Below are 16,799 nucleotides of genomic sequence, written 5' to 3'. Positions count from 1 at the left end.
TCTCACACACCCCCCACCCCTGCGTAAAATGCCTCCTTTGTTTGCTTCCTGAACAAAGTGACATCACTATGTAACATATGTGCTTCTATTGGCAAGCCCCTCCAACACATCTCTAAGTGGTTCACCAATCACAACAGAGCTGGCCAGCTAACCAATCAGAGCAGACTGGGCTCTGCTTTCAGACAGGTGAAAAGAGGTGCTGCAGAACAGGCAGTATGAGGAAAATAAAGAGCTTTTTGAACATTAAAGCATGGAGACATGTCCCAGGAGAGACAGGAAATACTGACATACACCTGAAGATGAGCAGAATATGGCCCCTTTAATGTTAAAGTGGAGTCAATCTTACATTCTGTTACTCCCCGCAAAATATTTCAGTTATTCCCTCATAAGGCCGGCTGTCTCTTGGTGGGTGACACACTGCTGGACCACACTAGTCCTTCACTTGACACACGATGGGTTAGATTTCATATGTATTTATTATTTCTTCTAGTTGCATCACAAAACCCCATCAACAGTTCTGCCTTATGATTGGTTGTCAGAACAGCTTTCACTCTGCTCTCTTGCTAATGTAGCAGTTAGCGTCTCCTGCTGGCTGCATTGTGCATTCCCCCCCCCCCCCCCCCCACACACACACACACACATACACACTCCATTGAGATGTGAGGCAGCATGTCTCCTCTTCTACTGGTCGCTAAAATCTACATTTATAGTCACCCATTATTTAAAAAGAAGCTAACTTCTAACCAGGAGCTATGTGCACTACGGTTGTTTAGTTTGGATTATTGGACTAAAAATGTGTCAGAAATAAAAACACAGTGAGGACACAGCTCTCCATTCACTTCCCCGTCTAGCTCACCAGTTTTTTAATGAATAAAACATAAAATGCGCAGTGTGAAGACAGTAGTTATGTTCTATGACTGATAATGAATGGCAGAGGAGCATTGTTCAAGAAAGCAGCAGTTATTCCAGTCAAAGTCAAATGAACAGAAACTAATATAAATACAAAATATTTCAAATGACCACGGAAAATATTCCTTATTTTCCAAGAAGGTTTTCCAGAGATGTGCAAAAGATTAAAACATTTCTAGAAGCGTATCAATCAAAAAATATCCTTAAATGTTTTTTGATGTTGCCCCAACTTAGTATTTATACTGTATGCACAACATAGAAAATCCTCTGATGTTGTCAAGTGGTATCTATAAATAAAAGATCCTGCATTTTTTGGCCTAAGTAGTTTGGGTTTCATCCTTGAAACAATAAACACTAAGAGAAAGAAAAACAGTTTTGGTTAGTAAAATATCTGCCGGTAGTTTCTAAAGAAGAGTCTGCTTCTTTTCAGCCCAGGAGCAATGGAGTAATACTTTATATATGGTTTCACTTTATTTTCCTACCATTGTAATCCTCTGCAGTTTCAGGTGTATAACGTAAAAGACCCAGTTATATACATAATTTGTAGTCATTTCTAACAAAGGACTCGTAAACTAGCTATAATAATGTCTCATCATTATTAATGATTAGTTTACAAGTTTATAAATGTATTTGCCATACAAACATAAATTCCCCTGCATGCCATACACTTCAATTATAACGTTTCTACCTCATGAATATGTTCCCGTAGCTATGAAATATAACTATATTATTCTATAAATATAACTATAGTTTTGAGGTATTATGCCAGAATTTGGAAATACTTCAGTTGTAACTTATCTTTTCATAAGATAAAATATCATTTTATTTGTAGGCCATAATTTCCCCATTCGCAGACAACTATAATATACTGTATGGAAATTATCAGAAATTATGACAATCAGGGTTACTAAAAGATGAAACAAACCAGGTTAAAAAAAGGTTTCCATATCATTAAATACTGTCATATTAATTGATATTAAAAACTAGATTTATTTTCATCAACTGCTCTTTTGTCATAAAGTCTACATTAATTAAATTCATGATTGTATGAGTACAACCGACAGTTTTTCATATTCATGCATTAGCTTTGCAGGATTTTAACTATTTTATAACATTTTGCTCACAATCATTCATCATAATTCTAATTATTTTGAGATTTATTTTCTTTTATGTCAGTAAAAACAATAGCAAATGACAATCACAAAAAAATGATAGTGAATGATTATTAAATGTCTCTTTCAAGGACACGCGAGTTCTCAAGTTAACAATTTGGAGAAAAACATTAAAAAATTAAAAACACTAATTCTTTTCTGCTTTTCAATATAAAGGTTGTGGTTTAACCAAGGCACTTCCATTACCACCCAGGAGATGGCGGTAGGTTCCTACTGCAGCTCTGTTTTATTAGAACATGTACCTTCAGAGCAGTTCACACTGTTGAGTTTACTTGACGTTTGTTTGGACCACTTCCTTTCCCTCTCACCATTGTTCTGACCTGCTTGCTGTTTTAACCTTGAAGCATAACGTGTTCATTGTGTGATCGCAGCCAAACAAGTGTGTAACAAAAAACCTCTGCAGACATTTTGGAACCTCTGAATCACTGTACAACACAGCAGTTTATTGCAGGTCTTGTGAAAAATGGAAACCTTCACAAACAAATATGACAGCAGTACCAGCAGGGACTGGATGCATGCTGCGCCGTCGGACTGATCCCAGCTCTGCACATCCTTCTCCCGCCCTGGTCTGCGGCTGAGAGCGCCTTTTCTACCTTTGTTTCCTGCCACACTCAGGCCTGTTTGAAAAACACCCTCTTATACCAAAACCCCAGGAATAATATCCAGGCGTTGAAGCCATCTTTCATAATCGGTAATCATTTGTGAGCTAAATCAAATATCAAGTACGAATCCTTGAATAGCCCTTTGCGCTAAGAACCAAATCCAGAATTATGTTCCGTCTCCATTCATCTGACTGAGTCGAGAGCGGACAGGATATGAGGGCTTTAGGAAAAGTATGCATGCTCTAAGGACTGCATGGATGTGGAAGATCGCTGAAAGACACGGGAAGAGCCGGTGTAAATCCAGATAGGATCTAGGGAAGATCAAATAATGATGATAATAATAATAATAATAATAATAATAATAATAATAATAATAATAATAATAATAATAATAATAACACATGGTATTTACATAGCACTTTTCCTGATGCTCAAAGACGCTTCACAAGCAAGTAGAGAAATATTACATCCAAATGTAAAAAGTGCCAGGTGGATAGGGGCGGCGGGTAGAGGATTACCAGTTGAAGGCAAGAGCAAAAATGTGAGTCGAGGGCTTTTAGAGTGTTGGCCGATCGGATGTGACTGGGAAGGGAGTTCCAGAGGGAGGGGGAGGCTGCAGCAAAGGACCTGTCTAGGATCTAGGAAAGATCCAAGGCAGAGCTAGGGAAGATCTAGGGAAAATCCAGGGAAGATCTAGGAAAGATCCAAGGCAGAGCTAGGGAAGATCTAGGGAAAATCCAGGGAAGATCCCTGGAAGATCCAGGGAAGAGCTAGGGAAGGTATGGGGAAGATCTAGGAATTTTTGTACTTGAGTGTCAGTCCATTTTGGCTTTATGTGCCCCTGAGCAACTCTCATAGGAATGAACGAGACCCTTACACTGTGTCCAGCTCTCTCGGTATGTCAGTGGTTAGCACAGAATGACTGACATGTGACAGATGTGTATTGGTGTTCTCTGTGAACACAAATGAAAAGATGTACATCCTGCAACTTTATTATTGAACTCTCGAGCCAGGAGGGTGGAAAGCCTTTTGTAACTGGAGAGTTGCTGGTTAGAATCCACTACATGGTTTGAAGGACAAAGGGGAGTCTACCAGAAGAGCTGGGCTATACTGGGTGAGTTCTGTAGAAAGAAGCATGCGGGCGCATCAAACTGTTCCGGGGTGAAACCAGTCTCAGGGGACGATGGGTATAAAACGCTTGTGAATAAAGTCAGATCTTGCTGTTCTCCAGGTGGGAGTCGATGTGTTTGATGAGGGCGTCGTCAGGGTAACCGGTTGGAAAGGTCAGCTGACATAGGGGACAGCTCCGAGCAGCACTCTCCTCAGACTCCATCCATAACTGTGGGACAGAGGTGGACGGAGGGGGACAGAGGGGGACAGAGGTCATACAATGGCGCAATCACGGAATTTAGTTTTTTGACCTTAATTTACAAGCTGTGTGAGCCATTGGATGATGTCAATATCTTCAAATGTGTAATATATAATAAATAGTTATATTATATATTATATTTAGTTTGATCTTTTATTGGAAATGACCCTTTTATCTCATTGTTAATATAAATATCTCATTGGATTTTATTTTAATTCATCTTTTATTGCACATTCTGACTTAAAGTTGTTTTATTTATATAATTATTTTATTACATTTATTTATTTTTCTTTATATTATTTTAACATATATTTAATTTTTTTATAAAATGAAGCTGTCATGAAACCCAATGTTTTTCCTTGTATAAATGTATTTATTTTTATTAATACCTTTTATGGTTAGTATTTGGGTTTTGAACAAATTAAATAAATACAGAAAATTAAATCTAAAGGGTTTGCTTGTAGTGATGAACACACAGAGATCTCCCAGCCTTTTAGCCTCTTTAACTTCAAATGTTCATTTCTATACAGATGAAACAGTCATTTATCTCCTCTTCATCTAAAGATCAATCAAGATTGCCTTTAAAATTCTTCAGTTTTTGTTTTAAAGAATTCATAATTATTGCATTTATCGGCTTTCAGTACCTGTAATGCTACCGCAATTTTCCAATCTAATAAATCCTGGTAAAAGTGTCGAGACAGCAGTTTGACCTTTAAAACGCAGAGGAGAAACTAAAGATAAAAACACAATTCCTGTCGTTTCAGCCTTCTCTTGATTGACGGCTCACCAACGGGCAATAAAATCTGATTAGATTCATCTTTACTGTCATTGCACCGGGGACGAGTATTCAACAACCAAATGCAGTTAGCGTGTAACTGGAAGTGCAAAACAAAACAATATAAGTAAATAAACTTAACACAAAAAGTTAGGAAATTTGTGTTTGGTAGATTATTTCTTTGATGTAACAAAGCTTCTTGGCAATAAGTCTTATTCCGTTGGAAAGTCTTTCAAATGGTGCCACATTTGTGAGGGCCATGCATTTGTGGGAGGAGCAGCAGAGCTGAGTATGTGGATTGCGCCCATGAAAAATGTGACAAATCCCCTTTCAAAAAGGTTGAGCCAAATTAAGTCAAATCAGGTAAGACTTAACTTCAATTCACCTGAGACGAGAAAATATTGAAATTGTGCAATTGGCAGATAAGCAGCTTTCCAATGGTATAAGATTTATTGCCACAAAGCTTTGAAACAACAAAGAAATAAGCTACCACATTCCCTTACTTTTTGTGTTGAGTTTATTATATTTTTAACTTCATATTAACTGTTCAGTAGTCAGAAAAAGGACTCTCATTAAATCCAAATGTTCTGATTCTGGTGCTTACGCTAACACATTTGCTAGAACATGTGTCAGAGTTGTGGTTCCTGATTGGTCTGCCTAGATTGGAAAATGATTGCCCATCAATGCAGCAACAATCTTTCTAAATCTAAATAAATGTTTTCTGTGTTCAAACTGCCCATCTCTCCTAACTGCTATATTCCATGTGTTTGGTATCCATTGGGAACTGCTTGTTTTTTTATCCTCTGTCTTTGCTGTAACAGTTAGTTTCCCCCCCGAGGACTGCGGGGAACCTGCTTCACGTCTTTATGTAACTCTCCTCGTTGTTTCCCACTCACGTTAATGGAGGGCCACGACTGAGCATGCTCAGTGTTCATGTAGGGAGGCATATGGCAGGAGAGGGTGGAAGGGCCCTCAGGGGACGAGAAGGAGGGATGGTGGGGCTGTTTCCTAGGAGATGGGAATGAGGGGTGTAGGGGCTGTTCCCTCGGTGACAATGAGCCAATCCCAATAGCGCCGAGGGTCCGGGGCGGGCTGGCAGCAGGCGACAAATAGGTACAAACGTCCTGTAGATTTACACCAAACACAACCTCTGAATTAAAAATCCAAATTTAAACCACGAGAAGAACCACCAACATTATTCTCGCAATTACCTCTTCATCATCAGAGGACTGTGGGGGGGTCACCAGTGGGGTGGGCTCGGGGGGGTTATCAAGGCGACAGAAGTGATGTACCTGAAAAAGAGGGGGGAAGGGCATCAGCGTTACTACTGCAGTTTATATGATAATACAATAAAAGTTGAATGCAGTGTTCCAAAATCCACTTTTTCATGTCTTTTGTACATACATTTGAGGTCCCTCTGTGGTCAGAGACTCTGAACGTTTCCAGAACAAAGACCTCCTCTCCTTTTGTCCGGATCCATCTCTATTAAAACCCGTCTGAAAATGAGCTGATCTGATTTGGCAACTTTGTGATGTCACAATGTTTTTGGGGGTTGTGTAACCATTAGCCAATCACCAACCGAAGGGTAACCCCCGCCCGCCTTATCACCTGAATATCCTCCTAGAGCACCATTGTATTTTTTAAACCAATCACTTCTCAGAGGGGCGTGGCCAGCAGCAGCTCATTAGCATTTAACGCTACAGGCACTGAATCAGCACTTTCTGGAACAGGGGTTTATGGGATGCTACAATGATCTGTTTGTTGTTTCAGCCAATCAGAGACATGTTGTGCATATATCTGAGACCTGGAATATATTGTTGAAAAAGGGTATAATAGGGTACCTTTAAGTACATTTTTATATTTGAGGAAAAAAAGACCTAAATGAATGTGCTTAGCGTAAAGTAGGCATGTCTGTAAAGGGGAGACTTGTGGGTATCTAAGGAACCCATTTTCATTCAGATATCTTTGGGTGAGAGGTTTGACAAAACTTAGCCTGACCTTGGAGAATAATTTAATGACAATGGATTCATAGTTTTGATAGTACCAGTAAATCAAATCTAGCTTTAAAACTGAGCATGCTCAACCTTTTTAAAGAGAGTTATTCGATCAAGGGTGATAACCTTAAAATACTCTCGGAGTCAATGACTTTAACTTTAGAAGCCATCCTTTCTCTGGGTCAGCTCATCAAATCGAGGTCAGCGGTGAAGCTCACAGAGCAGCACCATCGAGTGCTCAGACACTTAGCATATCAAAATTGCATGTTCTTGGTTGCAGTACCAATCCCAAACTGCCTGAGCAAACAGTATCAGCACAGTTTCCCTGAGCAGCAGCACACAGCCTGAGCTCACTGTGTAAAGTTTCAGAGCTGTATCGACTTGTTGAGTGATAATGTTTCACTATCCTGCTGATTCATGGATGAGATTTTATTTTGTGGATGCCAGGAGGAGGATCATCAGTGGTCTTCAGAGTTCTGAACTCAACCTCATCCTGTCACGATCTAGGTTTGTGTAGTTAATTTCCTGTGATCTTGGCATTTAGTTTATCCTGGTGTTGTTACTTCCTGTGTTTGCCCTCATGTGTCTGATTGTCTGATTGTGATCACTTGTTGCCCTCGTGTTTCTCCTCCCCTCCCCAGCTGTGTCTTGTCTTGTGATTAGTCCCTGTGCATTTAGTCTTGCTTTCCCTTGTGTTCCTTCTCAGTTCGTCGTTGCTTTTCCCGTGATTTGGTTCCCTGTGTCATGTCTTGGTACAGGGAGGGCCCTTGTCTGCCCTCCTGCGTCCTCCTGAGTCCTTCTGGTGTGGTATAGTATATAGTATATATTTGTTTTGCTACTTTTCCTTTTTGGAAGAGCTTTTTATTAAATAAAGCTCGCTTTTGGTTATACTTTGTATCCCTCCTCCTTATTTCTGCGTTTGGGTCCTGTTAACCTCCCAAAACCTGACACATCCAACTCTCATGGGATGAACTGGGACATGAAAAGTGGACCTGATCACCAAAACTAGTGTTGGACCTCATGATGACGCGTTCAACATTCTTGTTAGGCTCTAATGTTTTGAGGTACTCTACCTCAGTGTCCTATGCTGTGTCTTAATTTGCATACTTCTACACTACAAGTGTGACCCAATGCATAGTATGGCAAAATGCATGCAAGGGTACCCAGATGGTGCACATATGACAGCCAAAAAGTTGGGTGTGAGTTGTTGAACACATTTCTAACCCTCAATGAACGCCATCTTGGCTATATAATAGGAGTTGTCGACCAGTCACAATTGAGGTTTCCCGGTAAACAGCGCCATATAAATAAAAGTGAAAGACCACATGTGTTTTTTTCACTATTTAAGTAAGTACCAATTATATACTGATGTCAAAAGAATCCATCATCCATTTGAAAGGGGTAATTGAGAAGCCTGTAATGATTTAGTACTGAAAAACATCTTTGCTAGCTAGCAAGCTAACAGTGGCGATCGCCACTTCCGGGGAGGGCACAGCAGCTTAGTATGTTTGAGACAACACTACACAAGATTAGCAGTGAACAACATGAAATGAGAGGGAAGAATCCAAATTGAGACAATGCTTTAGTTCAGAAAGTTAGCATGTTAAATTTGCTAGTTATTACTTAACAAAAAGTCAATGTTTTGAAAATGTTTCCACCAAATTCAGATAATGAGAATATTGGCTGGACCTGCGAGACAGTATAAGTGTGACTTATTTTCAAACAGAACATCACTTTTACACTATTGGGGTAATAATGTTCATTGCAGTTGTACTGGGAAGTGGAAGTATCCAAGTCGGAAATTTCAACTGGAACGCTCCCTGATGTTGGACGTCCTACATAGAAACATGGAAAGACTTCGCTATACCCGAGATCTTCATTCAGAATGGAGTCTCAGCATATGAACATTAAGAGAATAGTTTGATAATATAACATGTTTAGCTCTTCTGTAATGTATTGTACCAAATTAAATCAACTGTACATATGGTACTGCTCATCTTCTATCTGTGGATATGTTGCTACGATGTTTGAGTTCACAAAATACAAAATAAAGTGTAGTTATCAACTGGTGTTGCTAACAATGGCTAACTTGAGGGGATGCTAAAGCTGTAAACTTTCCTGCGGGCGGCCATCTTTTTCTGACCTGTGCTACTAGAAGACAGTCAACTCAGATGTGGCGTCACTACTAGTTCGACCTCTGACTTCCAATGTAAATGGGAGTGCAGCATTGCAGTTAGCAATGAGAAAATACCCTGAAAGTCTCACCTCAGCAGCCAGAGGGAAGCCCCGGTCCAGAGCACAGTGATGAGGACTGCTGCTCAGACTGCCACCTCCTCCCCTCTCTCCTCCCCTTTCTCCTCCTCTCTCCCCTCCAGGTCCGTGAGCCGACGCCGGTCTCACCAGTCCCCCAAATGAGGTACGAAGCTGGGGTTTGTTTTGTCCGTAACTCTGCTTCTCCCCCAGGAGGGTCCTGGGCTTGGGGAGTGTCGATACCGGATCCCTCATCATCCAAGCCATTGGCCGGCGGAGGCCTGAGGGGTCAGATACCTGGGAGAGGGGAAAAGGACACACATATTACCGATGATCAAACTTCACATTTTTTGTGAATCACATAAAGTTAAACTATCCTGCCTCACCTCAGAGTAACTGCGTCGACCCTGGAACCTGGCCCGGAGACGGCTGCAGTTTGGCTGATGGGAGTAGGAGGCGGGCCCGTCGGTTGGGGAGTGAGGAGGAGAGGGGTTGGGGTGGAGCCGGTCAGGGGAGAGTGAGGGGCGCTGGGGGGAGGTGGGTGAGAGATGCTGAGGGGCCGGGGAAGGACGGTTGACTTGAGGAGGGAGAGAGAAGACAAAAATCATAGATTTGTTGAAAAATAAAGCATTTTTAGATAGCATAAAGGCATACGGTTTGTATTGCACAGCACCTGTATCAGAAGCATGAGAGAGATACAATTCTTTAGCAAAATATGCATTACTGATCATTAGCTCATATCCTGGCATGTACTTTTCACTGGGCCTCACACATGGTAACACTACTAAGATGATGAAAATACATGTGTCCCTGTAACCCTGCCTCAGGTCTGTATCACTGCAGCTATTATTAAAATAACTAGCGGTGGCTAATATAATGGCGTTTTTTTCTGATTCCTATCAACCTTAATACTCCGGATTCATGTCAGGGTGCTGAACAGAAGCACCTTTCATTCTACATCCTAATGCAACTTTGTTTTGCACTTATATTCCAGGTTCTTCAGAAGCTTGGATGGCCTCATGGTGGTGTTGGATAGCATATGAAGACCCATGACACATTTGGGTTCCCCATCGCTGTATTCAATAAAAACATACTTAATATAGGCATGTTGTAATATTTTCTTGGTTGAGCTGACTTAGGCTTAGTGTCTCTTAATGATGTGGACTGACTACCCAAGCTAGCTAGCTAGCTAATAAGCCGAGCTGAGCAGCAGCAGGACTCTTCTGTACACATGCCTACGGGAGCAATTTGGGGTTCTGTATCTTGATCGAAGCACACTTGCCATGTGGGCTGAGGATCCTACCACTGACCCTCTGATTGATCATACCACATTCCCCCTGAGCCCCGTCTGCCCTATGCACAAGGTTAAAGCTATGAGCTTTGACTGTTAGAAATAGTTTGAATTCTAAACATACATGATCACAAAAGAACGTTTGTGGTCGTTTTGGCTTGAACATTTTTTAGTCTCGATTTGAGTGAAAAATGTTGTACCCAATTCCAATCCTCTAATCACAGAATATTAAACTCCTGATTCTGATTTACTTACTATAAAACATTTTGTCCTTAATCTAAGAGTTTCAATGATTGGCCCAACCATTTTTATCTAATCCAATTTTTGATCCAAATTCTCGAAGACCCATTACTTTGACTTATTTACTGTATCTCTAAACTAGGGTTCTTGTGTTTTGTACCAGTGTGTCATATGTTTTACTTGAGGTGATCGAAGGCCTTTAATCTTAAACAAAAAACTCCAGAGTCTTGTTCATAGATCTATTTTGTATCAAATCCAGCCGAAACGTGAGCACTCGCCACATTTTGGATCCCTTTTTTGTCCAGGAGCTTTTACTTCAAGTACAAACCTTTGTACCCTAACTCAAGACAACAAACATCAAGCTAAAAACTCACGATAGGTTTGATCATTTTTACCCGATCTCTCATTTCAACCTTTTCAACTTTATCTGTAAACTGAGCTAATGAATGAACATGGAGTTGGACACTATAAGCCCAACATGCCATATGTTAAGCGCACTTTCACTCTTATGACTTTTAAATGAGGCTAGCGCTTCTATTACCTTATTGGAAAAGAGTTGGCAACACTTGGCTGGGTCTTTCAGGTTGGACATTTAAAAAATCTAACTGCTGGCTTCTCCAATGTGACCTCCCCGACTGTCTCGTCTGTCTGTTTCACTTCCTGTCTTTGGGGTTCCCCGCCTGTTGTGCTGATTCTTTCCACTTGAGTGTAATCACCTGCTGCTCTTGTGTTTTTACCTGTCCTCTCCAGCTGTCTTGTGAGTTTGGTTATTTTCTGTGTGCTTATGCCCTCCCCATCCAGTGGATTTTTCTGAATTTTCTCAATGTCTTATCATTAGGAAAGCCTCTGCTTTATGTCATCAAATGATACCATGAAGTTAATTACACAAGAATCCACTCGAGTGCTTACCAGGCTCCCGTGAGACGTGCCGCAGAAGGTCGCCCTGTTTCACAGCCAGACTGCGAACACGACCCAACTCCTCCGTTAGCTCGGTGTAGGCTAATGCTAGGTTAACCCTGCAACACAGAGACAGTGCCTGAATAAAAACAAACTGACAGACACACTGCTTTCAGAGTAACACTTACTGTTCGTCCCCGGCTTTCTTTATCCACTCGACATCGCAGTGCTCACAGTGTGGGGGGGGCTCCTGGGACTGTCTCTGTGCTTCCTGCAGCTTTGTTACCTCCTTCTGCAGCCTCTGAAACTCGGCCCTCAGCTCCTTCTCCCTATGGCAGGCCCCCTCCGCCTGGTGCCGGGCCCCCTCCAGCTCGGCCTCCAGTCGCTGCAGCTTCAGGTCGGACAGCGCGTCCAGACTGCGGGAGCTCTGCAGCGTAGGCCCGCGGCCCTCTGACAAAACCAGACATACAGTACAAGTCTTAAGTTCTGGATAAGTGGACATAAGTCTCTGCATTCAACCCGTTCTCTTTGCAATTCAGATTTTTAAACATTAGAACATCTTTTCTTCTCTTGCAATGTAGTTCAAATATTTTGGGATGCTTTCCAGTTTATAGTGAGAAAAACATTCCGGTCCGGTTTGAAAACAAAAAACGGAATTTGTAATTAGTAATTTTATTATTTGAGCAAGATATGTCATACAAAAATGTTGCTTTCTCAAAAATTCTCCAGTGTTCATTTCTTTTTTTAATGATGGGAAATTATACAATATATTAATGAAATTGTGCAAAAGTTAAAAAGCCCAGTTTTTCTAATCACTTGCCCTCAGATTTGAATTAATGTAATAAATACCATTGTGTTATGTGCTTTTTGTAATAAAAAAAAATAAGAAGAAGAATTCAACCCGTTTTTGTATTAGGAGAAGTTATCAGCTTTTATTCATCTTCTCAAAGTACCAGTCGACACTTGGTCCATTCTGGGACTTGAACTGGCGACCCTCCAATTCCGAAGCCAAGTCCCAGAGCTTCTGCCTTCCTTACTATTAATGGAGGAATAAGCTTAAAACGATCCAGATGGCAGTTTCCTTTTGTTTACTGCCTCCACAACCGGAAATACGAGGGCAAAATGGTAAATAATGTTTGCTTTATCGCATGCAAGCTAATTAGCTTAATACCTGCAATAACAATTAATGTATGTAGTGAGCTTGCAATGTAATTGTAACCTAACCCAGGATTACTTCCAAGGCAAAGTAGCGTACCTTAGCCAAGCAGTTTAAAAGTGTTATGTAACAGTAAAATAGAGTTTGATCTTACATTATTCACTTACATTCAGGGCTAATTTACTCTATATGGAAAAATGTGAGGATTGTGACTCCTAACGTAAACATCTGTCTTTTAACATGATATTGAAAAGCATATTTTGGACATTTTGAGAGTACACAATTTGAAATATTAGCAGAAGAAAGTCAGCTGAAGACAGTATTTTGTTCTCAATTCAATTTATACTTAAATCTAACATCGGCCTTAGTATTTACAGCTCATGAACTCGAAAAAGATGATCTATTAAATATTCAAGTAACCCAATGAAATTACATATTGCTCCTTTTGACACTGGTATAGTTGGTGTATGAAATAAAGAAAAAAAGTATGTTTAACTTGTTATTTGTTCATTTGTGTAGTTGAGAGCACCATCTGGTTACTCATCGAGCATTTTACCGTACTTCACATTGGAATGCACTTATGCACTCAAATGTAGGACATGTAAGCACACAAGCATGCCAATGGGACACAGTACATCTCTTTTTCTGCGAATACAAACAGAACCCACCTCTGGGTACGTCCAGGCTGGCGTGCAGCTGGAGGTGAGACTGGTGTGCGTCTTTGCTGCGGAGTTGAGCGCTGAGCTTCAGAAGAGAGGTTTCTCTCTGTCTGAGAGCCGACTCCAGACCGCAGATCTGCTCCACATGCTCCTCTGCGAGAGAGGTCTGACGAACACACAACCCCACGGTGAAACTCAAGCCGTAACTGCTACTGCAGACACAACAGCTTTAATACAAGCAAACAGTGTGTGTCTGTCTGTGTGTGTCTTTACCATCTTGTCCAGGTCTCTCTGGACGTTGCTTTTCTCCAGGTGAATCTTCTCATAAGCCTGGATGACTTCCTCCAACCTCTCCTCTCTTTCCTTACTCTTCTGGAGCTGAGACAAAAACAGGAAGGAGAAACAGTTCAGACTTTGCTTGAAGAGACATTACAGTAACAAACAAATGTGGTCGTATTTAGTTGGTTTTGTCCATCATTCATTTAGTTAACAAACACAGTCCTTACTTATTTAAGCGCTGGAATCAGCTGAATTAGTGACATGGCTATAGGCACTATTACTACTTCAATAGTCTCATATAAAAATAAAATCCAGGATTGACCGCAAAGGGTACACACTGGCTCAGCTGTGATTCACAGAACATTAAAGGTCCCCTATTATGCAAAATGCACTTCTTGCTGTCTTTTACACATAAATATGTGTCCCCGGTGTGTAAGGAGACTCACAAAGAGTCAGAAAATACAACTCTGTTTCTTTTCGTCCTTACCCACATCTCTAAAAACGGGGGTACAAACGAGCTGATCCAGATATGCTGCCGATATGACGTCATAACCGAAATGTGAGCTGGCTTTACATTGAACTCCTGGCAACGTCCCGCCCACATGACACGTCCCAACCTATCAACCTAATATACAGTCGCGAGCTGAATCCCCTCCACAGCACCTCTGTGTGTGTGTGTGTGTGTGTGTGTGTGTGTGTGTGTGTGTGTGTGTGTGTGTGTGTGTGTGTGTGTGTGTGTGTGTTCAGCAGGATGTCTGCAGGAGGGACTTAGAGTTGTTGTTTATATAATACATATAATGTCTCTGTTCTAGTGGTAAACACTGAGAAGGCGTTTCAGAAATAATGCTGGATGTGGTTTGGAACATAATATGGGGTTTAATCACGGCAGCGTTTAGCTGAGTTTCTCCGTTAGAAACTTCTCTCTTCAGACAGAGAGGTCATGACGCTCCAAAGGGGCGTGGCCAGCTTCAGCTCAGCTGAGATTTAAAGTGACACAGAATCAGCACTTCAGGAACCGGGCTGAAACAGAGGGATAGCGGACATGCTAAAATGCATGATCTGTTTGGTATTTTGAGCAAAACACGTCAGAGACATGTTTTTTTATTTTTATATTTTAGACCTTTAATATATGCCATAAAAGAGGACAATAGGAGACCTTTAAAGTATACTAAAACGCTCATAAACAATGTACATATATCACTTTTCTGGTCTTTGTCACCTCCTAAAGTGCTTTTACATACACAAGTCAGCGTTCACTCTTTCACACACATTAATTCAGAGGCTGCCATACAGAGGGATACACACATTCAGACACATTCACTCCAATAAAAACTCCAATTTATTGTGAAATATCTTGCCCAAGAGCACATTGGTATGTTGACTGCACGGTACATTTCTTATTTCAATTATGTTGTATATATAACGTTTTTTAACTCAAAAAGTCAGGGTGGGCGGCGCCCAAGCGCCCACTATTGACGCACCGCCACTGAACAAATATTTGTTAGTTGTGATCACACCAGTCGCAGCTAAACTGGGCCAGAGCCGTGGATTTTCATTACCTCCTACGTTTTATAGGAAACCTTCAGAATGGTCCGAAATATTTGGTGGGTGTAAAACTTAGCAGTACAATTATTTCCCAAATTGTGATTAGTAAACATCTATTAAACTTGAAAGAACCCTTCCCAGGTTCATCTTTGACCTGCTTTACATACACACTTTGCCACAGTTCTGTCTAAACTATCAATCTGGTTATTTCTCTATCAGCAGTATTTCCTGTTCCCAGTACCTCCTGAGAGAGAGAGTTGATCCTCTGTTGCAGGTTGGTGGTCTCTGATTGGATCACACTGGTGTCGTTGATGAGGGGATCACAGGAACAGCACATTACCCGCTCCTCTCCAAACTCACTGATTATAGGAAACTGAGAAGAAGAATGCATTGACATATTATAATGTCTTATATGTTACGTGTGTGTGTGTGTGTGTGTGTGTGTGTGTGTGTGTGTGTGTGTGTGTGTGTGTGTGTGTGTGTGTGTGTGTGTGTGTGTGTGTGTGCGCTGCTCTCCACCTTGACCTCGTAGTGTTTGAGCTTCCTCTTGATGCTGCTGTTCTCCCTCTCCAGACTGGCCAGCCGGGTCTTGATATCATGATAGGCAGCAGCCAGGGCCAATCCTGATGCCGGGTACATGTCCTCTTGCAGCCGATTGGCCGACCAGCTGATGCCGGGAATGCCCAGGTCATCTCTCAGACCCTCTCCTCCTCCCAGTAGTCCCAGCTCTCCTCTGCGGAATAGATCCATCATCAGTTGGCTGTAGGAGAGGGAGAGAAAGAGTTAGAGATGACTTCTGGGAAATGTAGTGCAGTAAACACAGACTGGACTCTGGGCAGAGACAGATGGAACAGGCAGTCACTTTGCAGTCACTAAATGGCAAGACAAACTGTCTAGCCCCATGCCCTGGCAGAGGTGGCTTATAGTGTGTGTGTGTGTGTGTGTGTGTGTGTGTGTGTGTGTGTGTGTGTGTGTGTGTGTGTGTGTGTGTGTGTGTGTGTGTGTGTGTGTGTGTGTGTGTGTGTGTGTGTGTGTGTGTGTGTGTGTGTGTGTGTGTGTGCGTGTATGTGTGTGTGTGTGTGTGTGTGTGTGTGTGTGTGTTTCAATCTGAAGCCAGAGGCCCAGTGTGACTGCAAGCCAAAGGTTTGTGGTTTCACATCTGCTGCACTTAAGTACATCCTCTTTTGCCTGCCCTGTCTCTCACTAGCAGTTTCCATGGTTACAGTGGGAAATGTATTTAATTGAATAAAGTAGAACAAATAAATACCTGAAATACAGTCTGTGGTTAATGTAAGGTGAAGACATTTTCATGTCCTGTCCTACGACATAAAATACATGAGTATATACCCCACTGCTGGATGTTGGAGCCTCTCTGTGTCATTAAAACTGCGGTGCTAACCAGTGGCTAATGAGACTACTGAACTTCATTACGCTGAACATTAGCCGCCATTAGCTTAGCGGTGTTGATGCGCATCACCGTGTTACAGCTTCACGTTAGCTTTTTACCTCTGCCGATTGCATTAATGCTTAAAAAATCATAAAGTGGTGTTAATATGTGGAAATGATCCTGCTGAACAAACAACAAAATGTGTAATGGGGAATATTCTAAAATGCTATGGAAAAATCCAATTGCTTTTTTCAGGGAGCCCTTGTGATGCTAA

At 41.4% G+C, this 16,799-nt stretch overlaps 1 protein-coding gene across 1 annotated transcript in view; it reads right to left on the bottom strand.

Moving 5' to 3' along the window:
• Window positions 1-1,309: 1,309 nt before the first annotated feature.
• The window catches only part of LOC134878476 (TANK-binding kinase 1-binding protein 1-like), a 28,399-nt gene continuing 12,909 nt past the window's right edge, over window positions 1,310-16,799 (bottom strand). Inside the window, exons 2-12 of the mRNA XM_063904517.1 lie at window positions 15,658-15,898; window positions 15,380-15,511; window positions 13,588-13,692; window positions 13,324-13,480; window positions 11,688-11,949; window positions 11,512-11,618; window positions 9,458-9,648; window positions 9,087-9,368; window positions 6,039-6,119; window positions 5,724-5,951; window positions 1,310-4,022 (exon numbers count right to left, since the gene is read on the bottom strand). Of these exons, the coding sequence (XP_063760587.1) occupies window positions 3,894-4,022; window positions 5,724-5,951; window positions 6,039-6,119; window positions 9,087-9,368; window positions 9,458-9,648; window positions 11,512-11,618; window positions 11,688-11,949; window positions 13,324-13,480; window positions 13,588-13,692; window positions 15,380-15,511; window positions 15,658-15,898 (1,915 nt within the window). The 3' untranslated portion in view covers window positions 1,310-3,893. The remainder of the gene's footprint in view (window positions 4,023-5,723; window positions 5,952-6,038; window positions 6,120-9,086; window positions 9,369-9,457; window positions 9,649-11,511; window positions 11,619-11,687; window positions 11,950-13,323; window positions 13,481-13,587; window positions 13,693-15,379; window positions 15,512-15,657; window positions 15,899-16,799) is intronic.

Source organism: Eleginops maclovinus, chromosome 16, assembly GCF_036324505.1.
Source record: "Eleginops maclovinus isolate JMC-PN-2008 ecotype Puerto Natales chromosome 16, JC_Emac_rtc_rv5, whole genome shotgun sequence".
NCBI lineage: Eukaryota > Metazoa > Chordata > Actinopteri > Perciformes > Eleginopidae > Eleginops > Eleginops maclovinus.
The sequence above is the reverse complement of the archived record's forward strand: the minus strand, read 5'-3'. Positions and strand labels throughout refer to the sequence as shown.